Source organism: Tursiops truncatus, chromosome 13 (genome assembly GCF_011762595.2).
Source record: "Tursiops truncatus isolate mTurTru1 chromosome 13, mTurTru1.mat.Y, whole genome shotgun sequence".
Lineage (NCBI taxonomy): Eukaryota > Metazoa > Chordata > Mammalia > Artiodactyla > Delphinidae > Tursiops > Tursiops truncatus.
In genome coordinates, this window is record NC_047046.1 from 48,312,316 (window position 1) to 48,339,893 (window position 27,578).

Here is a 27,578-nt window from a genome sequence, read left to right on the forward strand (position 1 = left end):
AATTCTTAAATCAGATTTAAACAATCAGATGAAATACCCATGGTTTGCTAATCTGCTTTACCCCTTCTTGGAATAAATTATTTATTAGACTGAATGTGGAAGCTCTGGGGGACCTTGGGATGTTCTTGAAATATGTTTGAACTGTCAATTTTGTGCTAAATGTAGGTATAAAATAACATTTCATATCATTCAGAAAGTTTATAAGGTTTCACAATCAGTGTTTTAACACAGAAATCTGTTTATTAAACCCAACAAAACAGAGAAAATTATACCAGCCCTCAGTTTTTGAATTTTCATTTAAATAAGCAAACTCTAAATCCACACCTTAAAAGATGTTTGTGCATCTATGTATTTCCAAAATACTCATATTTCAATAAGATTTTCACATTATATTCACCAACAGTATCACAAAAGTTCTTTTTTGTTTTTTTGTTTTTTGTTTACGTAACTGTAAGGAACAGTAATTCTAGAAACACTAGAAGAAAAGAGCATAGCAATGTCCACAGTTACAAGAAAAAGTGCACATTACTTGGTCACAATCACAGTCATTACTTGAAAAACTATAGGTAACAAGTAGTTAAGAGATATCACTGATGTCTTCAACTTATCAAAAACCAAATGACATAAATTTTACATGAAATAAGGCAAATTCAGGAATGCACGAAGAACCTGTAATCCAACCGAAGCCAAACAACAGAAAAAAGTTGTACAAGAAGCGTAAACTGATGTACTCCTCCCTAAATATTTAAAAAATAGGCTTGCCTCAGTGCACAAAGAAAACACCATTCATGTGTATTCAACACTATAAAATCAGGAAGAAGGGCAAAATATGGGGAAGAGGAGGGGACAGTTCATTGTAGATTGCAGCTGCATCCACTGAGAGTTCTTTACATCATTTTTACCTACAACTGTAAATTATACAAATTATATCAGGAGAGGTAATGGTCTTTTTGGGAACTATTTCTGAAAGAGAGAAAAGAAAACTACACACAAGAGTGCAAATTTTCAGATTGTCACTTGCAACCTCTTTAACATTCAGTCATCGACATCCAATGGCTGCTAGAGGGATGCCCATAAGACAGCAGCGGCAATCTGGGGAGAGCAGCTGTAAGAAATCAAGGTGTCATTTTTTTTTCAATGATATGTCTTTTTCAATATTAAAAAATTCTGTGGTGAAAACCGCTATGGTAAAGCTGCAATGGTGAGTGGGATGCTTGAGACCAGCATGAGTGCAGAAACGCAGGCTTCTCTTGGAAGTAGTTCCTGATGCGACGATTTAAAGAACGTAGGCAAGGGTATTTTTTCCCCCAGCATCAAGTGTTATTTTTGTAGAAAGAATTTGGAAAGAGGAGAAGGCAAAGGGAGGTGGAAAAGGTACTTACAGTAGTTTCTCAAAACAGTTTTCTTTTAGGACCTATGAAAAAGTTACCAAAGTAAAAATGACAATTCTGAATGAAAAACAAGTTTTCTTTTTATAAAAATTACATATTTTTTTAAAATACAAGATCCTTTTCATTGTTATATCCTGTAGCAATGAGAAATTTTGGCTTTTATTTTTTGCCAGATACTGCAGCTTTCAGTCCAGTAAGTCAGTAGCAAATTCCACTAATATTTCAGTTGGATCTTGAACTACTTTTTATACCACAAGCTTCTTCTGTTTTATCCTTGAATTAGGAATATACAGCCTTTTCTTTTTTGCCCCAGGTATTTATGCTGGCACACTGAAACAAAAAACAGTAGGCTGGACACATTAAAGTATCTCAAGTACTTCAGAGGCCAGAGTTCCTTTGAAGCACCTAAACACATCACTTTATGGATCAAGGACAATGTGGCATAATGGAAATATTTCTCTTAAGACTGTGCAGTAAGACCAGACGCATCTCTGCTGGGAAATCAAAACGTCATTAGTGGAAACTGCAAATTTAAACCTCAGTGAAGAGGATCGTCGCTGGACTCAGTTCTGTTGTAAAATAAGATTTTCCAGTTCATCTGCGGAACGCAATAAAAATGCAGCGGATTCCCGATATCCTGCAACCAGCTGTCTCACTGCATTGATTTCAGTTGGACTCAGCTGGGGTCTGGAGCTCGAACTGCTGGAGGATCCTGAGCTGGTCGCCAACTGCCTCTTCATGCTGAGATCAGTGGGTCCTAGAAAAAATCAGCACAAATTAGACATGGACAATTTTTCTTCTAGTATCTTGAACATGAGCACTAAATAAATTAGTGTTGATTTAATTCACCTATTCTTTCATGAGAAGCTACTGATACCCTTAATCAAATACATCTGCTCTCAGAAAGATGGAAGAGCAGCATGATGGGAAAAGAGTGGCTGGATTTTCTTAGACTCCTGGCCCAGACTCTGGCGGTCACTTCTGATTGTATAAAGACAGGGAAGAAATTCTCTTAACATGTGCTTTTTGGAAAATTCAATGTTAAGTCCACCTTCCACAAGTAGAAGCTTCTCTGGAGTAGTAGAAAATGATGGAATCCATTTTTTATTTGCTACATTCGATAACAAATAATTTGGACCCCACCAATTCAGAAATGAAAAGAGCCTACATGGTGAGGCTAATGACCCTAGATTACAAACTTTTCAATTTAGAACAGAGAAAACTGAGGACTGCGGGGGTTCGATGACACGTTTAGAGGTCAATAACTTTTAAGTGGCACAATAGGGACGTGAATTGCATATTTTTTTCATTTCAGGCCACTGCTTTTTCCACCAGGTTGATTAGTATTTAAAAATGTGAATATATTAGACTGAAGTTTGCTTTCAAAGTGTATTGTAAGTATATGATTAGTACAAACCATACCACAAAGAAACTAGACTTGGAATACTGCTTTAGGGTTTTTTTTTTTTAAACATCTTTAGTGGGGTATAATTGCTTTACAATGGTGTGTTAGTTTCTGCTTTATAACAAAGTGAATCAGTTATACATATACATATGTTCCCATATCTCTTCCCTCTTAGGTCTCCCTCCCTCCCACCCTCCCTATCCCACCCCTCCAGGCGGTCACAAAGCACCGAGCCGATCTCCCTGTGCCATGCGGCTGCTTCCCACTAGCTATCTACCTTACATTTGGTAGTGTATATATGTCCATGCCTCTCTCTCGCCCTGTCACAGCTTACACTTCCCCCTCCCCATATCCTCAAGTCCATTCTACAGTAGGTCTGTGTCTTTATTCCTGTCTTACCCCTAGGTTCTTCATGACATTTTTTTCCCTTAAATTCCATATATATGTGTTAGCATACGGTATTTGTCTTTTTCTTTCTGACTTACTTCACTCTGTATGACAGACTCTAGGTCTATCCACCTCATTACAAATAGCTCAATTTCGTTTCTTTTTATGGCTGAGTAATATTCCATTGTATATATGTGCCACATATTCTTTATCCATTCATCCAATGATGGGCACTTAGGTTGTATCCATGTCCTGGCTATTGTAAATAGAGCTGCAATGAACATTTTGGTACATGACTCTTTTTGAATTATGGTTTTCTCAGGGTATATGCCCAGTAGTGGGATTGCTGGGTCATATGGTAGTTCTATTTGTAGTTTTTTAAGGAACCTCCATACTGTTCTCCATAGTGGCTGAACCAATTCACATTCCCACGAGCAGTGCAAGAGTGTTCCCTTTTCTCCACACCCTCTCCAGCATTTATTCTTTCTAGATTTTTTGATGATGGCCATTCTGACTGGTGTGAGATGATATCTCATTGTAGTTTTGATTTGCATTTCTCTAATGATTAATGATGTTGAGCATCCTTTCATATGCTTGTTGATAGTCTGTATATCTTCTTTGGAGAAATGTCTATTTAGGTCTTCTGCCTATTTTTGGATTGGGTTGTTTGTTTTTTTGTTATTGAGCTGCATGAGCTGCTTGTAAATTTTGCAGATTAATCCTTTGTCAGTTGCTTCATTTCCAAATATTTTCTCCCATTCTGAGGGTTGTCTTTTGGTCTTGTTTATGGTTTCCTTTGCTGTGAAAAAGCTTTGAAGTTTCATTAAGTTCCATTTGTTTATTTTTGTTTTTATTTCCATTTCTCTAGGAGGTGGGTCAGAAAGGATCTTGGTGTGATTTATGTCATAGAGTGATCTGCCTATGTTTTCCTCTAAGAGTTTGATAGTTTCTGGCCTTACATTTAGGTCTTTAATCCATTTTGAGCTTATTTTTGTGTATGGTGTTAGGGAGTGCTCTAATCTCATACTTTTACATGTACCTGTCCAGTTTTCCCAGCACCACTTATTTAAGAGGCTGTCCTTTCTCCACTGTACATTCCTGCCACCTTTATCAAAGATAAGGTGTCCATATGTGCATGGGTTTATCTCTGGGCTTTCTATCCTGTTCCATTGATCTATCTTTCTGTTTTTGTGCCAGTACCATACTGTCTTGATTACTGTAGCTTTGTAGTATAGTCTGAAGTCAGGGAGCCTGATTCCTCCAGCTCCGTTTTTCGTTCTCAAGATTGCTTTGGCTATTCGGGGTATTTTGTGTTTCCATACAAATTGTGAAATTTTTTATTCTAGTTCTGTGAAAAATGCCAGTGGTAGTTTGATAGGGATTGCATTGAATCTATAGATTGCTTTGGGTAGTAGAGTCATTTTCACAATGTTGATTCTTCCAATCCAAGAACATGGTATATCTCTCCATCTGTTTGTATCATCTTTAATTTCTTCCATCAGTGTATTATAATTTTCTGCATACAGGTCTTTTGTCTCCTTAGGTAGGTTTATTCCTAGATATTTTATTCTTTTTGTTGCAATGGTAAATGGGAGTGTTTTCTTGATTTCACGTCATTAGTATATAGGAATGCCAGAGATTTCTGTGCATTAATTTTGTATCCTGCTACTTTACTAAATTCATTGATTAGCTCTAGTAGTTTTCTGGTAGCATCTTTAGGATTCTCTATGTATAGTATCATGTCATCTGCAAACAGTGACAGCTTTACTTCTTCTTTACTGATTTGGATTCCTTTTATTTCTTTTGCTTCTCTGATTTCTGTGGCTAAAACTTCCAAAACTATGTTGAATAATAGTGGTGAGTGTGGGCAACCTTGTCTTGTTCCTGATCTTAGTGGAAATGCTTTCAGTTTTTCACCATTGAGGATGATGTTGGCTGTGGGCTTGTCATATATGGCCTTTATTATGTTGAAGAAAGTTCCCTCTATGCCTACTTTCTGCAGGGTTTTTATCATAAATGGGTGTTGAATTTTGTCAAAAGCTTTCTCTGCATCTATTGAGATGATCATATGGTTTTTCTCCTTCAATTTGTTAATATGATTTATCACATTGATAGATTTGCGTATATTGAAGAATCCTTGCATTCCTGGAGTAAACCCCACTTGATCGTGGTGTATGATCCTTTTAATGTGCTGTTGGATTCTGTTTGATAGTATTTTGTTGAGGATACTTGCATCTATGTTCATCTGTGATATTGGCCTGTAGTTTTCTTTCTTTGTGACATCCTTGTCTGGTTTTGGTATCAAGGTGATGGTGGCCTCGTAGAAGTAATTTGGGAGTGTTCCTCCCTCTGCTATATTTTGGAAGAGTTTGAGAAGGATAGGTGTTAGCTCTTCTCTAAATGTTTGCTAGAATTTGCCTGTGAAGCCATCTGGTCCTGGGCTTTTGTTTGTTGGAAGATTTTTAATCACAGTTTCAATTTCAGTGCTTGTGATTGGTCTGTTCATATTTTCTATTTCTTCCTGATTCAGTCTTGGCAGGTTGTGCATTTCTAAGAATTTGTCCATTTCTTCCAGGTTGTCCATTTTAGTGGCATAGAGTTGCTTGTAGTAATGTCTCATGACCTTTTGTATTTCTGCAGTGTCTGTTGTTACTTCTACTTTTTCATTTCTAATTCTATTGATTTGAGTCTTCTGCCTTTTTTTCTTGATGAGTCTGGCTAGTGGTTTATCTATTTTGTTTATCTTCTCAAAGAACCAGCTTTTAGTTTTATTGATCTTTGCTATTGTTTCCTTCATTTCTTTTTCATTTATTTCTGATCTGATTTTTATGATTTCTTTCCTTCTTGTAGCTTTGGGGTTTTTTGTTCTTCTTTCTCTAATTGCTTGAGGTGCAAGGTTAGGTTGTTTATTCGGGATGTTTCCTGCTTCTTAAGGTGGGCTTGTATTGCTATAAACTTCCCCCTTAGAACTGCTTTTGCTGCATCCCACAGGTTTTGGGTCGTTGTGTCTCCATTGTCATTTTGTTTCTAGGTATTTTTTTATTTCCTCTTTGATTTCTTCAGTGATCACTTCGTTATTAAGTAGTGTATTGTTTAGCCTCCATGTGTTTGTATTTTTTACAGATCTTTTCCTGTAATTGATATCTAGTCTCATGGCGTTGTGGTAGGAAAAGATACTTGATGCAATTTCAGTTTTCTTATATTTACCAAGGCTTGATTTGTGACCCAAGATATGATCTATCCTGGAGAATGTTCCATGAGTACTTGAGAAAAATGTGTATTCTGTTGTTTTTGGATGGAGTGTCCTATAGATATCAATTAAGTCCCTCTTGTTTAATGTATCATTTAAAGCTTGTGTTTCCTTATTTATTTTCATTTTGGGTGATCTGTCCATTGGTGAAAGTGGGGTGTTAAAGTCCCCTAATATGAATGTATTACTGTCTATTTTCCCTTTTATGGCTGTTAGTATTTGCCTTATGTATTGGGGTGCTCCTATGTTGGGTGCATAAATATTTACAATTGTTATATCTTCTTCTTGGATTGATCTCTTGATCATTATGTAGTGTCCTTCTTTGTCTCTTGTAATAGTTTTTATTTTAAAGTCTATTTTTTCTGATATGAGAATTGCTACTCCAGCTTTCTTTTGTTTTCCATTTGCATGGAATTTCTTTTTCCATCCCCTTACTTTCAGTCTGTATGTTTCTCTAGGTCTGAAGTGGGTCTCTTGTAGACAGCATATATAAGGGTCTTCTTTTTGTATCCATTCAGCCAATCTGTGTCTTTTGGTGGGAGCATTTAGTCGATTTACATTTAAGGTAATTATCGATATGTACGTTCCTCTTCCCATTTTCTAAATTGTTTTGGGTTATTATAGGTCTTTTCCTTCTCTTCTGTTTCTTGTCTAGAGAAGTTCCTTTAGCATTTGTTGTAAAGCTGGTTTTGTGGTGCTGAACTCTCTCAGTTTTTGCTTGTCTGTAAAGGTTTTAATTTCTCCATCAAATCTGAATGAGATCCTTGCTGGGTAGAGGAGTAATCTTGGTTGCAGGTTTTTCTCCTTCATCACTTTCAGTATGTCCTGCCAGTCCCTTCTGGCTTGCAGTGTTTCTGCTGAGAGATCAGCTGCTAACCTTATGGGGATTCCCTTGTGTGTTATTTGTTGTTTTTCCCTTGCTGCTTTTAATATGCTTTCTTTGCATTTAATTTTTGACAGTTTGATTAATATGTGTCTTGGCATATTTCTCCTTTTATTTATCCTGTATGGGACTCTCTGTGCTTCCTGGACTTGATTAACTATTTCCTTTCCCATATTAAGGAAGTTTTCAACTATAATCTCTTCAACTATTTTCTCAGTCACTTTCTTTTTCTCTTTTTCTTCTGGAACCCCTATAATTCGAATGTTGGTGCATTTAATGTTGTCCCAGAGGTCTCTGAGACTGTCCTCAGTTCTTTTCATTCTTTTTTCTTTATTCTGCTCTGCAGTAGTTATTTCCACTATTTTATCTTCCAGGTCACTTATCTGTTCTTCTGCCTCAGTTATTCTGCTATTGATCCCATCTAGAGTATGTTTAATTTCATTTATTGTGTTGTTCATTGTTGCTTGTTTCATCTTTATTTCTTCTAGGTCCTTGTTAAATGTTTCTTGCATTTTGTCCATTCTATTTCCAAGATTTTGAATCATGCTTACTATCATTATTCTGAATTCTTTTTCAGGTAGACTGACTATTTCCTCTTCATTTGTTAGGTCTGGTCCATTTTTATCTTGCTCCTTCATCTGCTGTGTGTTTTTCTGTGTTCTCATTTTGCTTATCTTACTGTGTTTGGGGTCTCCTTTTTGCAGGCTGCAGGTTCATCATTCCTGTTTTTTTTTGATGTCTGTCTCCAGTGGCTAAGGTTGGTTCAGTGGGTTGTGTAGGCTTCCTGGTAGAGGGGACTAGTGCCTGTGTTGTGGTGGATGAGGCTGGATCTTGTCTCTCTAGTGGGCAGGTTCACGTCTGGTGGTGTGTTTTGGGCTGTCTGTGGCCTTATTATGATTTTAGGCAGCCTCTCTGCTAATGGGTGGGGTTGTGTTCCTGTTTTGCTAGTTGTTTGGCATAGGTTGTCCAGCACTGTGGCTTGCTGGTCGTTGAGTGAAGCTGGGTGCTGGTGTTAAGATGGAGGTCTCTGGGAGATTTTCGCTGTTTGATATTATGTGGAGCTGGGAGGTCTCTTGTTGACCAGTGTCCTGAAGTTGGCTCTCCCACCTCAGAGGCAGAGCCCTGACTCCTGGCTGGACACCAAGAGCCTTTCATGCACATGGCTGTTCTTATCCTCACCCACCAGCTCCAGCCTTGATGGCCTCCTCCTCGGTGAGAATTGCAGCTTCACCACTTACTAGCTGTGTGATCTTAGGCAGCTTACTTACCCTCTCTATGCCCTAGTTTCCAATTTTGGAATACCTCAGATTCTGACCGTCCCTGCAAGCTGCTGCTGGCTTGTCCCTGTCCCTGGGTCGTGGACCCAGTGAAATCCAGAGAAAGAAGTCCCGCGACTTCGCAGCCAGCTGCGTCCACTCGTCCTCTCCTGCTTTAGGTATTGTTAAATACCTATTTAACCATATTTATTTGCACAAAACACTCATGTGTCAACACTTTTTCCTCACATATATTTAACTAAATCATATAGGTCTGCTTTTTGATGACATTTTTGTAAATTTTTACTGAAAAAGAATTTATTAAGTGATTTAAAACTCTTGAAGCATTTGTGTTAAGATTCTTTGTATGATTACTCTTAGATTATTATATTAGGTATTTATTGTATACCTAAGCATTCATTCTTATATTTCTTACCTTTCGTTAAGCAATTGCTATAATTATTAAATTTGCAGTAATAAATTTAAAATCCTTGAAAAAATATTACTAAGCACATAAGTAAAGGCATGCTCCAAAACTGTAGTGATTCTATAACTTGAAAGTATTTTAACAGATTTTTTCCTAAACATGTTATAAATTTTCAGATAGTAGTATTCATTTCATGAACTAAAATGAAGGTTGTTATTTTATCCTCTAGTTCTTCTTGAGGCATAATGGAGACAAGTCAAGACCCATCCCCTTACACCCTCTCCCCCAAAGGGAGAGAAGGAGTTCTGTCAGCTAGGAGGCAGATGTCCCATAAGAGGGAAGTAGCTTCACTTGGAATTTAATTAGGAGAGAGACAGGAGTAGCACTCAAACTCTGACATCTGAGAGAAACTTATCTCCACTTCTGCCATGGCCTTTTCAAAGCTTTGGTTTTCTATCAGGAGTCGGCTGCCATTTGTTCTCCTGTTCACAAAATCATGACACAGATATAACAAGCTGAAAGGGAGAGATGCAGGGATGTTACACTTGCAAATAGGAATACCGTACAAGCAAACCATTAACAGCAACTGTTTGGGAAATTCTGAGCGGATTAAGAAACCATCATGACATAATAGGAGTTTGGGTCTCTGAATGAACCAACTTTAAATTTTACTTCTTTCCTTTACATTCAAGAATCCTAGTACAAATCTTATTTATCTATATATTTATTTATTTGAAGTATAGGTGACCTACAATGTGTTAACTTCTGCTGTACAGAAAAGTGATTCATTTATATACATGTATGTGTATGTATATATATATATATATATATATATATATATATATATATATATATATATACACATATATTCTTTCTCATATTCTTTTCCATTATGGTTTATCACAGGATATTGAATACAGTTCTCTGTGCTATACAGTAGGACCTTGTCGTTTATCTATTCTATATATAATAGTTTGCATCTGCTAATTCCAAACTTCCAACCCATCCCTCCCCCACCTCGCTCCCCCATTGGCAACTGCAAGTCTGTTCTCTACCTAGTACAAATCTTTATGAAAGAATTTTCCTCTCAGTTATGTAGATACCTAGTGTCTGGCTGATTGTCATTATGTCATTAGAAGGTGTAACATTTTGTGATGGTTTTGCTGTCCTGCCAAGTTGCTGACTAGCATCTTGAACTGGAATTGAGAAAGGGTAGGGTGAGGGCTCCGGTTCTTTTTGGGGTGAGAGAGGTTGTGCTTTTATTCTAATATTGCAGTTTATGGATTATTCTCCACCTCTGGCTCAAAGGTCTACACCTCTAAACTGAGACATGGCTTTTGCTTTCTTTCAGATTTTTATTAACATAGGCAAACTCTAGATAGCTCAGTAATTGAGAAGCCATTCACAGCTCTGCTAGTTTTTGTTCTGAAAGAAAGTTAACTTCATTATCTTTGTTTCTTTTAGATCTACAGGATCAGGGTTGAGAATATAAATCAAAAGTACAAGAAATTCTTTTTGCTGAATGTTGATTATTCAGATCATCAAAGTTATGAGGTTGGATAGTGAAGCAAAAAAAAAAATTAAAATATTCACAAATGAATAAATTATTTAACTAGTGACTGCTCAAACAGTCCTTCCCTGTTTGTCACTAATTTCCATTTCTGCCTCATTGAGTCAATGTCATACTTGACTGGTTTGGCCTAACTCAAACAATACAATGTAATTAAAATGCATGTCAACTATAAAGCAAAATTTCAAATTTTATGAAGTTGCTGAATTTAAAGAAGTCGAGAAAAGTATTCTTGCAGACCTGATCAAATCACAGACAAGGCCACTGAAAAGTATGGTTCTGGAAGAGCAGGACCAGTTAATAAGAAAATGAGCAAGGAAAATGACCCACTAGATGCTTCAAGAGAAAATGATTTGAATATCTAGTATTAAGGCACATATTCAGGAAAATTGACAAGACCAATTTTATATAAGTACAGCTGACCCTTCAACAGGTGAGGGTTAGAGGTGTCCACCCTCTGCCATGGTTGAAAATCTGCCCTCTGTATCTCTGGTTCCTCCACCTGTGTGGATTCAGTCAACTGCAAATAGTGTAGGTCTGTAGTATTTGCTATTGAAAAAAAAATCTGTGTAAGAGGATCCACATAGTTGAAACCCACATTGTTCAAGGGTCAACTGTACTTACTTTTAACCCAGATGATGCAGACCTTCTTAATGTTCATTCTGAAAAGCTGAACAAGAAATAAAAGATATTTCGTGCCAACATACAATGTTGTTAGAAAAATTAAGGCCCACTAAAATCAACCCTTGATTTATTTTTTAAGGTTTGGGGGGGACAATTAAATTATTAGCAAATTCCAATTAAATGAAAATATAGATCCATAATTCTTTATTTTTTAAATTAAATATCAATTGAATACTTTCCCCCTATTTATGGTGCATTTTTGGCCCCTGTTTTAATTAGATTTACCTTTGTGGTCCTATTTTGGTGTCAATTATCCACAGATAATAGAAAGCCCTGGACAAAGTTTTGTTGTGATTTTTAAAAACTTTGATAACCATTTTTATTATATGTACTGAGGAAGAATGCAAGACCCATGAAGGCAGGCACCCTTTGTGTCTTACCACATTGTTCTAGGTAGCTGTGGTGGTGCATGGCATAAAATAAGGCTCAATAAATATTTGTGTAACAAATGAATGAGAAATGCCAGGTACTGTCTACAGCTAACACTCAAGAAACGGAGAATGAGTGATGTCATTGATAAAACCCAATTATGGTTAAATGAAAACTAGTTAGACATGGAAAATAGTAGATTTAGTGTAACTTATTCAAGTAAAGTTACCTCTAATATACGGGAATATTAGTATTGCTCTGAAAGTTATCAGAAAAGTTATCAGAAAAATAAGTAGAATTGCTTATAACAGTACTTTCCATGTGAATTGTTGCTGAAAAAGACAATAATAGTTACTGTCCATTGCCTAAATAATGTTTTGCCACTAAATGTTACAATGAGTATTGAGTTGGACATAAAAACGTCCTAACTGCATGCAACCTTCTCCTACTTCTCCTCCTTTACCTACAACCTCTACTCCCAAGTCATGCACTCTGAAATGTTTGGATAACTGGCAATTCACTTAACAATTTTAAATAAGTTTTCAGATTCATGCTTTTAAGCGTGATGGGCCAGATAGTAAATATTTTAATCATTACAGGTCAAGAGGCATTTAGGTACTCATAGTTAAAAAGTTTTGTGAGAATTTACTTTCTTTATTGAGATATAATTGACATATAACATTATTTCAGGTGTACAATATAATGATTCAATATTTGTATATAATGCTAAATGATCACCACAATAAGTCTAGTTAACATCCATTATCACACATTGTTACAAAGCTTTCTTTCTTCAGATGAGAACTTTTAAGATCTACTCTCTTAGCAACTTTCAAATATATCAGTACAACACAGTGTTAGTAACTGTCTCACCATGCTGTACACGACATCCTCATGACTAACTTGTAACTGGAAGTTTGTCCCTTTTGATGATCTTCACCCATTTCACTCACCCGCCCAGCCACCAATATGTTCTCTATATCTATGAGCTTGTTTTCATGTTTGTTTGTTTTTTTTCCCAATTCTGCATGAATTGAGATCAAACAGTATTTATCTTTCTCTGAGTTATTTCACTTAGCACAATGCCCTCAGGGTCCATTCATGTTGTCACAAATGGCAAGATTTCCTTTTCTTTTTATGGCTAAATCAAATTTCACTGTGTGTGTGTGTGTATTTATAATTATATATATATAATTTTATATATTATAAAATTATATATGTATAATTATATATGTAAGTATGGTTATATAATATATAATTATATGTATTCATAAATATATATATAATTTTATATATATATAAAATTACATTTTCTTGATCCACCCATCTATCAATGGACAATTGCTTCCATGTCTTGGCTATTGTAAATAATGCTGTGATGAACATGGGGCTGCAGCTATCTTTTCAGGTTAGTGTTTTCATTTCCTTTGGATAAATACCCAGAAGTGGAATTGTTGGATCATATGGTAGGGGGGTATTCAAACGTGTCTGATTCAGGATAAAATATAAACACATCTTATTAGAAATTTCTTTTAGATTTTACTGTTATGCCTTCAAATAAAGACTTTTGTTAAAGACCCAAAAAAATCTGGTCTTATGCCATATGTAAATGACTTGTTTGGTTTAGGTTTGCAGTAGAGAGGCCTTACAATTTAGGGAGGTGAGAGAGAAAAGCCAAAGTCCCTTGGATCCCAATGTGGCCCTTCCCAGAGCTCCTGCTCAGTGCTCTGGGAAGATGGTGAGGGAGGCTTTATATATATATAATGTACACACATATATGTATATAAAAATTTTTAATTTTGTTGAAGTATAGTTGATTGACAATGTTGTGTTAATCTCTTCTGTAAAGCAAAGTGACTCAGTTTATATATATATATTCTTTTCCATATTCTTTTCCGTCATAGTTTGTCACAGAATATTGAATATAGTTCCCTGTGCTATACAGTGGACCTTGTTGTTTATCCATCCTATATATAATAGTTTGCCTCTGCTAATCCCAAGCTCCCATCTCTTCCCTCCCTTATTCCCCCCTTCCCCTTGGCAAACACTAGTCTGTTTTTGTTTCATAGATATGTTGATTTGTATATTTTAGATTCCACATACAAGTGATATATGGTATTTGTCTTTCTGACTTCACTTAGTATGATAATCTCTAGGTCCATCCATGTCGCTGCAAATGGCATTATTTCATTATTTCTGGCTAATATTCCATTGTATACCTATATATACCACATCTTTATCCATTCATTTGTAGATGGACATTTAGATTGTTTGGCCATTGTAAATAGTGCTTCTATGAACACTGGGAGGTGCATGTATCTTTTTTAGTTAGAGTTTTCTGCAGGTATATGCCCAAGAGTGGGACTGCTAGGTCGTATGGTAACTCTATATTTAGTTTTTTTAAGGAAACTCCATACTGTTCTCCATAGTGGCTGTACCATTTACATTCCCACCAACAGTGTAGGAGGGTTCCCTTTTCTCCACACCCTCTCCAGCATTTGGTTATTTGTAGACTTTTTAATGATGGCCATTCTGACTAGTATGAGCTGGTATCTCACTGTAGTTTTGATTTGCATTTCTCTAATAATTAGCAATGTTGAGCATCTTTTCATGTGCCTATTGGCCATCTGTATGTCTTCTTTGGAGAAATGTCTACTTAGGTCTTCTGCCCATTTTTCGATTGGGTTGTTTGTTTTTTTTGCTGTTGAGTTGTATGAGCTATTTGTATATTTTGGAAATTAAGCCCTTGTCAGTCATATCATTTGCAAATATTTTCTCCCATTCCATAGTTTGTCTCTTCATTTTGTTTATGGTTTCCTTTCTGTGCAAAAGCTTGTAAGTTTGATTAGGTCCTATTTGTTTATTTTTGTTATTTCTATTGCCTTGGGAGACTGACCTAAGAAAACATCGGTACAATTTATGTAAGAGAATGCTTTGCCTATGATCTCTCCTAGGAGTTTTATAGTGTCATATTTTATGTTTAAGTCTTTAAGCCATTTTGAGTTTATTTTTGTGCATGGTGTGATGGTGTGTTCTAACTTCACTGATTTACATGCAGCTGTCCAACTTTTCCAGCACCACTTGCTGAAGAGATTGTCTTTTTTCCCATTTTATATGCTTGCCTCCTTTGTCATGGATTAATTGACCACAGGTGTGAGGGTTTTTCTGTGCTCTTTATTCTGTTCCATTGATCTGTATGTCTGTTTTTGTGCCAATACCACAGTGTTTTGATTACTGTAGCTTTGTAGTATTGTCTGAAGTCTGGGAGGGTTATGCCTCCTGCTTTGTTCTTTTTCCTCAGGATTGCTTTGGCAATTCTGGGTCTTTTATGGTTCCATATAAATTTTAGGATTATTTGTTCTAGTTCTGTGAAAAATGTCATGGGTAATTTGATTAGGATCGCATTAAATCTGTAGATTGCTTTGGGTAGTACTGCCCTTTTAACAATGTTCTTCCAATCCAGGAGCACAGAATATCTTTCCATTTCTTTGAATCTTTAATTTCCTTTATTGTTTTGTAGTTCTCAGCATATAAGTCTTTCACCTCCTTGATGAGGTTTATTCCTAAGTATTTTCTTTTTCTTAATGTGACTTTAAAAGGGATTGTTTGATTACATTCCCTTTCTGATATTTCATTGTTAGTGTAAAGAAATTTTAAATTTTTGTAAAACGGATAGGGGGTGGGAACCTGCTGTATAGCACAGGGAGCTCAGCTCGGTGCTCTCTGATGACCTAGATGGGTGGGATGGCGGTGGGGTGGGAGGGAGGTCCAAGAGGGAGGGGATATATGTATACATATAGCTGATTCACTTTGTCATACAACAGAAACTAACACAACATTGTAAAGCAACTATACCCTGATTAAACATATATATATATATATATATATATATATAATATATATATAATGTTTAATGGGGACCTTGTTTAATGAAGAACAAAGTTGGTAGTACAGGTGAGAGCTGTGGGGGCTCAGAAGAAGGGGGGCAGAGAGGACTGCAATGGTGGGAGAGTGAGCAGGACACTGCCTCCCAGCACCTTTCTCCTTGCTAGAAAGTCACACTGTCCCTTCTTGGAGTCTCTCTGCAGTTTGGTGGGACAGCAGAGCAGGATAACTTGCCCCATTTTATAACTGGAAAAATTGAGTTACAGACAGGTTCACTGGCTTTCCCAAAGCCACACAGGGTTACTGGTTTTTCTTCCTGTACCACTGTGGCCTAGCTCAGGAGAAATATTAGTAGTTGGATAGGGGAAGACAAATGTGCCCTTTAGGAATAGCAAACAAAGATGTGGAGACAAGCAGAAGTGAGCTGCATAGAGTGCTGGCTGGAGTCAAGTGGGGATACAGTTCAGGGGTACTTTTCTTTAAAGCCAGAATTTATTTCTATTTAAAACTATCCAAGAGACTTGAAAAAGGCCCAATGTCCCAAAGATGTCTGGGTTTAATACATGATTATACTGAAGGGGCATCTCTTGGTTCCTCCTTTGCTAAAGCTTCAATTTGATCCTGGTTAATCGCATGCACTGATAATTCTTCTAGTTGGGTAGTGGTGATTTCCTCAGACTCCTGGCATCTTTCATAAGTGGCCATCAGTCTATGAACCAAACAAAAACAATACCAGAAACACTGGAGAAATGCTTGCAGTTTCTACTTGACATACTTCTTGCATTATTCTTTGAAACCAGGTCCTCTAATTATCAGCTTGGGCAGCTGAGATCATGAGCCTTATGTGGTGTTGGGGTAATGCTGGCCTCATAAAAATGAGTTTGGAAGTGTTCCCATCTCTTCTGTTTTTTGGAAGAGTTTGAGGAGGATTGGTATTAGTTCTTCATTGACCGTTTGATAGAATTCATCAGTGAAAATGTCTGCTCCTAGACTTTTGTTTCATTGGAAGATTTTTGATTACTGATGTGATTGCCTTACCAGTAATTGGTCTACTCAGATTTTCTAGATCTTGATGATTCAGTCTTAGTAGGTTGTGTTTATAAGAAGTTTGTCCATTTGTTCTCAGTTGTCCTATTTGTTGGCATGTAATTGTGCATAGTATGTTATCATCCTTTGTAGTTCTGTGATATCCTCTTTCATTTCTGACTCCATTTATTTGAGTCCACTCTTTTTTCTTAATGAGCCTAGCTAAAAGTTTGCCGGTTTTATCTTTTCAAAAGAATAGCTCTTATTTTTATCTTTCTATTGTCTTTTTCACTTATTTCCACTCTGATCTTTGTTATTTCCTTCCTTCTGCTAACTTTGAGCTTAGTTTGTTCATTTTCTAGTTCCTTGAGGTGTAAAGTAGAGTTGTTTATTTGAGATCTTTCTTGTTTCTTGATGTAGGCATATATCACTATGGACTTCCCTATTAGAATTGCTTTTGCTGTATCCCATAAGCTTTGGTATGTTGTATTTTCATTTTCATTAGTTTTGAGCGTATTTTCTGATATCCCTTTTGATTTACTCTTTGACCCATTGGTTGTTAAGTAGCATGTGGCTTAATCTCCACATATTTGTCAATTTTCTAGTGTTTTTCTTGTAATTGATTTCTAATTTCATAACATTGTGGTCAAAAAAGATCCTTAATATGATTTCAATCTTAAATTTATTAAGACTTGTTTTGTGGCCTAATATATGATCTATTCTAAAGAATGTTCCATGTGCACTTGAGCTATTCCATATATATCCATTAAGTCAATGATCTAACATGTCATGTAAGGCTGATGCTTCCTTACTGATTTTTTCTGGATGCTTTATCCATTGATGTAAGTGGGATATTAAAGTCTCCTACTATTATTGTACTGCTGTCTATTTCTCCCTTTAGGTATGTTAACGCTTGCTTTATATATTAAGGTGTTCTTATGTTGGGTGCATACATATTTACAAATGTTATATCATCTTGTTGTACTGACTCCTGTATCATTATGTAAAGACCTTTTTTGTCTTAAAGCCTATTTTGTCTGATGTAATTATAAATATCCCAGCTTTATTTGGTTTCCGTTTGCATGGAATATCTTTTTCACTTCCTTCACTTTCAGTCTGTGTGTGTCCTTACATCTGAAGTGAGTCTCTTGTAGGCAGTATCTAGATGGGTCTTGTTTTTTTTAATCCATTCAGCCACTCTATGTCATTTAATGAGAGAATTTAGTCCATTTGTATTTGAAGGAATTATTGATAGGTATGTACTTATGGCCATTTTGTTAATTGTTTTTTGGATGTTTTGTAATTCCTCTGTCCTTTCTTCTTCTCTTTCTCAATTCATTTGTGATTTGATGATTTTTCTGTAATAGTATGCTTAGATACCAAAACCAGACAAAGACACCACAAGCAAAGAAAATTACAGGCCAATATTCCTGATGAACTTAGATGAAAATATCCTCGACAAAATATTAGCAAGCTGAAGTCAATGATACGTTAAGAGGATAACACATTATGATCAAGTATGAGTTACTCTAGCAATGCAAGGATGTTTCAACATCTGTAAATCAATCAATGTGATATACCATATTAACAAAATAAAGGATAAAAATCATATGGTCATATTAATGAAGAAAAAGCATTTGACAAAATTCAACATCGATTTATGAAAAAAACTGTCATGGGTATGGAGGGAATGTGCCTCAACATAATAAAGGCCATATAGGACAAACCCCAACTAACTTCAATGGTGAAAAGCTGAAAAATTTCCTCTTTTCAGGAATAAGACAAGAATGCATACTCTCACCACTTTTATTCAACATGGTATTGGAGTTCCTAACCAGAGCAATTAGGCAAGAAAAAGGATCATTCAAATTGGAAAGGAAAATTAACTGTCACTATATGAAGATGACATATTATGTATAGAAAATTCTAAAGACTCACCAAAACCTGTTAGAACTAAAAAACAAATTCAGTAAAGTTGCAGGATAAAAAATGAATATACAAAAATCTATTGTGGAAAAAAAATCTGTTGTGTTTTTATATACTAATAATGAACTATGAGAAAGAGAAATCAAGAAAGCAACCACATTTACAATTGTAGCGAAGAAAATAAAATATATTTTGTAGTACAGGTCTACTATTGAGTGAGTATTAGTGTTCTTTGTCATCAAAATCAATTGTAAGTGTTCTTTGGTTAAATTGGATCCGTACAGAGAGAGATTTTCTCTGTTTCACCTATGAAAATGGCTTAGTGGAAGATAGATTTTTCCAAATACTGATATCAGTCCACAAGAATACGATTTTAATTGAGCATATTCATCACTTGGAAATAATTTATAGTATTCTCTTAGATTCTTCTCTCGATACGTGCCTTTTAGCACGTCAATGCATGCAGATTAATTACTTCCAATTGAAGATGAAGCTGGAAGCTCTTCAATTGAACAAGGAAAAGGATTTTGAAATATGGCAAGTTACTTTGTACTTGCATCAAGGTCCATAAAAACATTGCTGAGCCTGTGGTATGTGTTCAGTAAATATATCCACTACAAAATTGTGTGGGAATGGAATTTTAATTTCTTTTTAAAAATTCTGACAGTATGGCATGTTTATCAAGCAGCTAACCATTAATTGTGATTCAAACAATATTGGTAATCAGCAAAATGGCTTTACCACAGCTTAAGCTTCACATATAAGCACTGTTTTGCCTTGTATTTAGATTGAATTCATCAAGAAACATTGTCAATTCTGTGGCAAATGCTAATTTCTAAAGACATTTAATAATAAAGCTTGAGGAGAGTTCTTCTTGCTCAGAAAAATTTCAATCTTAGCCCTGAGCTGAAAAAGAAAATGCAATAAAACTTTACCGCTAACCTATCAAACTGTTGTGTGGTAGAGAAATTAGGATATTCAGATTCTGTTTCTGACAAAATTTCACAGAACTGATAACACTTAAATACATGAGGACCAATGAAGTTTAAAGCTGATATTACTGCTTCAATAACACTTGATTCAAACGTTTTCCACATTGTATCTGCCAATGAATAGTTCAAGGAATAACCATATGCCTTATGTAAAAGGAAATTTTGTAATTTATACAAATAAGCCTCATTTTGCTTCATACATCTTAGAAGATGCCACTTCAGATTGTACTGAATTAGTTTTTTCCTTAATTTTGAAAACACACTTAGCTAAAGTTGCTCTACTCATACTACTCATAGATGCTAATTCTTCTGTCACTTCAAGTTCATCATTGATTCCTCAAATAAACAACAGAACAGTAGCAGAAACATCTCAATTTATTAAAAGACAGGGGAAAAAACTTAAAATCAGTTGCCTTGTTTTTAACTGACTAATGATATGGCCAATATCTCAATTTCTTCAACCCACAAAGCACTGTTTTTGTTATACTACTAATAGTCAAAGAAGTTTATTTTCTCTGGACATATGTCTTCAGCTGCTACAGTCCAACACAACTTAATAAATTCACCATAAGTAAGTGAAGTGATTTTTCTGGCTTGCCTAATATATGAGCCACTTGGAAACTTACTTTGGTTGCAGGTTCATTTTCATTTTATATTTTGATCAGGTGTTTAAGAGGTATTTTATTGATAGTATTTTTGTACTTTTCTGCCAAATGGTGAAAAAATAGGCATTATTCTTCAGCATCTCAGCTAAATTAGCTAATGTATATAAAGCATCAAGCATAGGGCCTGGGTTATAGCAGATATACACAACTAGACTCAATGTGCTAATGAATTACTTTTATATTCATTCACAAGTGATTGCAATATAATTTGCTTTTCTAATACTCTTCTTGATGGTAGGATTACAGTAGCATCCTGTTCTTGGGTGTTTTCCATTTCTTTTCCTTTCCTCTCTTTTAGATCTGTTTGTCTAAATGAAGATTTTCTAGTCATTGAAGTTCTGGTGAAACTCATTTGTAAAACTATGTGAATATGATTTTTTAATAATGGGTAGATTTTTATAATACTGATTCAATTTAATCAATTGGAATATCTATTCCTTTTTGAGTCAATATTGGTCAATTATATTTTTGTAAAAGAGTCATATCTCTAAATTTTCAAATATACTTGCATAAAGTCATAAATATTTTATTATTATTTTTTATGCTTCCTTTCTCTTAGTTCATCTTGCCAGATATTTTTAAAGTCCTTTCAAAGATTCTGCTTTTGATTTTATTGATCTTCTCTATTGTGTCTTTGTTTTCTATTTAATTTCTCCATTTATTTTCTTCTATATGCCACATTTTCTCTGATCTGTTTCTAACTTCTTGAGTTAAATGAGTGCCTCATTAATTTTCTATATTTTTGTAATGTGTGTGTCAAAATACCACCTAATTCCATCATTCAAACTTAATGTGTAGTGTTTTCATTCTCATTAATTATAAATATTCCTGAACAAAATGCTACCAGTATATTAATAATTCTTTGATTGTCACTACTTGTTTAGATGGTCAATATGTCTGAGAGAATGTGTATTATCAGATACCTGGGGCAGGCTTTAGATATAGCCAGATTAAATTCTAATTATTTTTTCAAATCCAAAGGATTTTTCTTTTCTATCCATCAGTTTCTGAGAGAAGTGCGTTAAAGGTCTAAGGCTATGATTACACATATGTCAGTTTCTTGTTGTAATTTTGCTATTCTTTTATTTATTAATTTTGAGGTTATGATATTGGGGTTCATAGTTTCTAGACAGTTGTGACTTTCTGATGAAACGTTCCCTTCATCATTAGGTTGTAAATTGTTTATGTTCCAAAGCCTTTGTCTTAGAGCCAGATTTTGACTTATTAGTGTATACACACACACACACAAACTCATATATATTATAAAAATTTCCTTTAAATACTTCTCCAAGAGAGACCTTCAAGATGGCAGAAGAGTAAGATGTGGAGATCACCTTCCTCCCCACAAATACATCAGAAATACATCTACATGTGGAACAACTCTTACAGACCACCTACTGAATGCTGGCAGACGACCTCAGACTTCCCAAAAGGCAAGAAACTCCCCATGTACCTGAGTAGGGAAAAAGAAAAAAAAGAGACAAAAGAATAGGGATGGGACTTGCACCTCTGGGAGGGATCTGTGAAGGAGAAAAAGTTTCCACACACTAGGAAGCCCCTTCAGTGATGGATACACGGGGTGGCGGCGGGGAAGCTTTGGAGCATGGAGGAGAGCACAGCAACAGGGGTGCAGAGGGCAAAGCGGAGAGATTCCTGCACAGAGGATCACTGCTGACCAGCACTGACCATCCCAAGAGGCTTGTCTGCTCACACGCCAGGGCAGGCAGGGGCTGGGAGCTGAGGTTTGGGCTTCTGAGGTCAGATCCCAGGGAGAGGACTGGGGTTGGCTGTGTGAAGACAGCCTGAAGGGGGCTAGTGCACCAGAGCTAGCCAGGATGAAATCCGGGAAAAATCTGGACCTGCCTAAGAGACAAGAGACCATTGTCTTGGGGCGCACGAGGAGAGGGGGATACAGAACACCACCTAAACAACCTCGAGAGACAGGTGCAGGCCACAGCTATAAGCGCGGACACCAGAGATGGGCATGAAATGCTAAGGCGCTGCTGCAGCCACCAAGAACCCTGTGTGCAAGCACAGGTCACTATCCACACCTCCTCTCCTGGGAGTCTGTGCAGCCTGCCACTGCCACGATCCCATGATCCAGGGACAACTTCCCCGGGAGAACACACGGTGTGCCTCAGGCTGGTACAACGTCACATTGGCCTCTGCTGCCACAGGCTTGACCCGCATTCTGTAACCCTCCTCCCCCCTGGCCTGAGTGAGCCAGAGTGTCCTAATCAGCTGCTACTTTAACTCTGTCCTGTCTGAGTGAAGAATAGATGCCCTCAGGCAACCTACACGAAAAGGCAGGGCCAAATCCAAAGCTGAACCTCAGGAGCTGTGCAAACAAAGAAAGAAGAGAAAGGGAAATTTCTCCCAGCAGCCTCAGGAACAGCAGATTAAATCTCCACAATCAATCAACTTACTTGATGTACCCTGCATCTGTGGAATATATGAATAGACAACGAATCATCCCAAAATTGAGGCAGTAGACTTTGGGAGCAATGAAGACAGAGAAACACTCAGCATATGAAGGAGCAAGGTAAAAATCCACCAGACCAAACAAATGAAGAGGAAATAGGCAGTCTACCTGAAAAAGAATTCAGAGTAATGATAGTAAAGATGATCCAAAATCTTGGAAACCAAATGAAGTAAATACAAGAAACCTTTAACAAGGAACTAGAAGAACTAAAGAGCAAACAAACAATGATGAACAACACAATAAATGAAATTGAAAATTCTCTAGAAGGAATCAATAGCAGAATAACTGAGGCAGAAGAACGGATAAGCAACCTGGAAGATAAAATAGTGGAAATAACTACTGCAGAGCAGAATAAAGAAAAAAGAATGAAAAGAATTGAGGACAGTCTTAGAGACCTCTGGGACAACATTAAACACACCAACATTAGAATTATAGGGGTCCCAGAAGAAGAAAAGAAAAAGAAAGAGACTGAGAAAACCTTTGAAGTGATTATAGTTGAAAACCTCCCTAATATGGGAAAGGAAACTGTCAATCAAGTCCAGGAAGTGCAGAGTCCCATATAGGATAAATACAATGGAAATCAAAAGAAAGCTGGAGTAGCAATTCTCATATCAGACAAAATAGACTTTAAAATAAAGACTATTACAAGAGACAAAGACAGATACTACATAATGATCAAGGGATCAATCCAAGAAGATATATCAATTGTAACTATTTATGCACCCAACATAGGAGCACCTCAATACATAAGGAAAATGCTAACAGCCATAAAAGGGGAAATCGACAGTAACACAGTCATAGTAGGGGATTTTAACACCCCACTTTCACCAATGGATAGATCACCCAAAGAGAAAATAAATAAGGAAACACAAGCTTTACTGACACAATAGACCAGATAGATTTAATTGATATTTATAGAACATTATACCCAAAAGTGGCAGAATACACTTTCTTCTCAAGTACACACAGAACATTCTCCAGGATAGATCACATCTTGGGTCACAAATCAAACCTCATAAAATTTAAGAAAATTGAAATTGTATCAAGCATCTTTTCTGAGCACGATGCTATGAGACTGGAAATCAACTGAAGAAAAAAAAACTGTAAAAAACACAAATACCGGGCTTCCCTGGTGGCGCAGTGGTTGAGAGTCCGCCTGCCGATGCAGGGGACACGGGTTCGTGCCCCGGTCCGGGAAGATCCCACATGCCGCGGAGCGGCTGGGCCCATGAGCCATGGCCGCTGAGCCTGCGTGTCCGGAGCCTGTGCTCCGCAACGGGAGAGGCCACAACAGTGAGCGGCCCGCGTACCGCAAAAAAAAAACAAAAAAAAAACACAAATACCTGGAGGCTAAACAGTGCACTACTAAATAACCAAGAGATCACTGAAGAAATCAAAGAAGAGATCAAAAAAACTACATAGAAACAAATGACAATGAAAACATGATGACCCAAAACCTATGGCATGCAGCAAAAGCAGTTCTAAGAGGGAAGTTTATAGCAATTCAATCTCACTTCAAGAAACAAGAATAGTCTCAAATAGACAATCTAACCATACACTTAAAACAACTAAAGAAAGAAGAACAAAGAAAACCCAAAGTCAGTAGAAGGGAAGAAATCATAAAGGTCAGAGCTAAAAAAAATGAAATAGAAATGAAGAAAACAATAACAAAGATTAATAAAACTAAAACCTGGTTCTTTGAGGAGGTAAACAAAATTGATAAATCCTCAGCCAGCCTCATCAAGAAAAAAAGGGAGATGATGAAAATCAATAAAATGAGAAATGAAAAAGGAGAAATCACAACTGACACCAATGAAATACAAAGGATTATGAGACTACTACAAACCACTATATGACAATAAAATGGACAACCACAAAGAAATGGACAAATTCTTGGAAAGGTACAATTTTCCAAGACTGAACCAGGAAGAATTAGAAAATATAAACAGACCTATCCCAAGTAATGAAATTGAAACTGTAATTAAAAATCTTCCAACAAACAAAAGTCCAGGACCAGATGGCTTCACAGGTGAATTCTATCAAACATTTAGAGAAGAGCTAACACCTATCCTTCTCAAACTCTTCCAAAATATAGCAGAGGGAGAAACACTCCCAAATTCATTCTATGAAGCCATCATCACCCTGATACCAAAACCAAAAAAAGACATCACAAAAAAAGAAAATTATAGACCAATATCACTGATGAACATAGATGCAAAAATCCTGAATAAAATACTAGCAAACAGAATCCAACAACACATGAAAAGGATCATACGCCATGATCAAGTGGGATTTACCCCAGGGATGCAAGGATTCTTCAATATACACAAATCAATCAATGTGGTACACCACATGAACAAATTAAGGAATAAAAGCCATATGATAATCTCAATAGATGCAGAAAAAGCTTTTGACAAAATTAAACACCCATTTATGATAAAAACGCTCCAGAAAATGGGCATAGAGGGAAACTACCTCAACATAATAAAGGCCATGTATGACAAACCCACAGCTAGCATCATACTCAATGGTGAAAAACTGAAAGCATTTCCACTAAGATCAGGAACAAGACAAGGATGTTCACTCTCAAACCTCTTATTCAACATAGTACTGGAACTCCTAGCCACAGCAATCAGAGAAGAAAAAGAAATAAAAGGAATACAAATTGGAAAAGAAGTAAAACTGTAACTGTTTGCAGATGACATGACACTATACATAGAAATTCTTAAAGATGCCACCAGAAAACTACTAGAACTGATCAATTAATTTGGTAAGGTTACAGGATACAAAATTAATTCACAGAAATTTCTGGCATTCCTATACACCAACAATGAAAAATCATAAAGAGAAATTAAGGGAACACTCCCCTTTACCATTGCAACAAAAAGAATAAAATACCTAGGAATAAACCTGCCTAAGGAGGCAAAAGACTTGTACTCAGAAAACTATAAAACACTGATGACAGAAATCAAACATGACATAATCAGATGGAGAAATATACCATGTTTTTGGATTCAAAGAAGCAATATTGTGATAATGACTATACTACTGAAAGCGATCTACAGATTCAATGCAATCCCTATCAAACTACCAATGACATTCTTCACAGAATTAGAACAAAAACTTTTACAATTTGTATGGAAACACAAAAGACCCCGAATAGCCAAAGCAATCTTGAGAAAGAAAAACAGAGTTGGAGGAATCAGGCTCCCCTATTTCAAACTATACCACAAAGCTACAGTAATCAAGACAGTATGGTACTGGCATAAAAACAGAAATATATTCAATGATACAAGATAGAATGCCCATTACAACAAAGGAGGCAAGAACATACAATGGAGAAAAGATATCCTCTTCAGTAAGTGGTGCTGGGAAAACTGGTCAGCTACATGTAAAAGAATGAAATTAGAATACTCCCTAACATCATACACAAACATAAACTCAAAATGGATTAAAGACTTAAATGTAAGGCTAGACACTATAAAACTCTTGGAGGAAAACATATGAAAAACACTTTTTGACATATACCACAGCAAGATTTTTTTGACCCACCCACTAGAGTAAAGGAAATAAAAACAAAAATAAACAAATGGGACCTAACTAAACTTAAAAACTTTTGCACAACAAAGGAACCATACACTAGACAACAAGACAACCTTTAGGATGGGAGAAAATATTTGCAAATGAAACAACAAAGGATGAATCTCCAAAATATACAAACATTTCATGGAGGTCAATATCAAAAAAACAAACAGTCCATTTAAAAAATGGGTGGAGACCTAAATAGACATTTCACCAAGGAAGACATGCAGATGGCCAAGAGGCACATGATATGATGCTCAACATCAGTAATTATTAGAGAAATGCAAATGAAAACTACAATGAGGTATTACCCTACATCAGCCAGAATGGCCATTGTCAAAGAAATCTAGAAAAAGTAAATGCTGGAAAGGGTGTGGTAAAAAGGGAACCCTCCTGCATTTTTGGTGGGAATGTAAATGGATACAACCACTATGGAAAATAGTATGGAGGTTCCATAAAAAACTAAAAATAGAACTACCATATGACCCAACAATCCCAATACTGAGCATATACCCTGAGAAAACCATAATTCAAAATGACATGTACCACAATGTTCATTGCAGCACTATTTATAATAGGCAGGACATGGAACCAACCTAAATGTCCATAATCAGATGAATGCATAAAGTAGATGTGTCATATATATACAATGGAATATTACTCAGCCATAAAAAGAAACGAAATTGAGTTATTTGTAGTGAGGTGGATGTACCTAGGGTCTGTCATACAGAGTGAAGTAAATCAGAAAGAGAAAAACAAATACTGTATGCTAATGCATATATATGGAATCTAAAAATAAAATAGTATTGATGAACCTAGTTGCAGGGCAGGAATAAAGATGTAGACACAGAGAATGGACTTGAGGACACGGGGTGGGAGGGGGAGGCTGGGGCGAAGTGAGAGTAGTACTGACATATATACACTACCAAATGTAAAATAGTTAGCTAGTGGGAAGCAGCTGCATAGCACAGGGAGATCAGCTCAGTGCTTTGCGATGACCTAGAGGGGTGGCTAGGGAGGATGGGAGGGAGGCCCAAGAGGGAGGGGATATTGGGACATATGTATACAGATGGCTGATTAACTCAGGTGTACAACAGAAACTAACACAGTATTGTGAAGCAATTATTCTCCAATTTAAAAAAAATGGCTATACTACCCAAGGTAATCTACAGATTCAATGCAATCCTTATCAAATTACCAATTGGATTTTTCACAGAACTAGAATAAGAAATCTTAAAATTTGTATGGAAACATAAAAGACCCTGAATAGCCAAAGCAATCTTGAGAAAGAAAAATGGAACTGGAGGCATCAGGTTCCCTGCCTTCAGACTAAACTACAAAGCTACAGTAATCAAGGCAGTATGGTACTGGCACAAAAACAGAAATATAGATCAATGG

General features: G+C 36.3%; 1 protein-coding gene across 4 annotated transcripts in view; it reads right to left on the reverse strand.

The window, feature by feature from the left end:
- Window positions 1-277: 277 nt before the first annotated feature.
- Window positions 278-27,578, reverse strand: part of NOL4 (nucleolar protein 4) — a 296,639-nt gene continuing 269,338 nt past the window's right edge. For all 4 annotated transcript variants that reach the window (XM_019930343.3, XM_019930342.3, XM_073790642.1 and 1 more), the window contains one exon: window positions 278-2,148. In XM_019930343.3, the coding sequence (XP_019785902.2) occupies window positions 1,955-2,148 (194 nt within the window). In that variant the 3' untranslated portion in view covers window positions 278-1,954. The remainder of the gene's footprint in view (window positions 2,149-27,578) is intronic.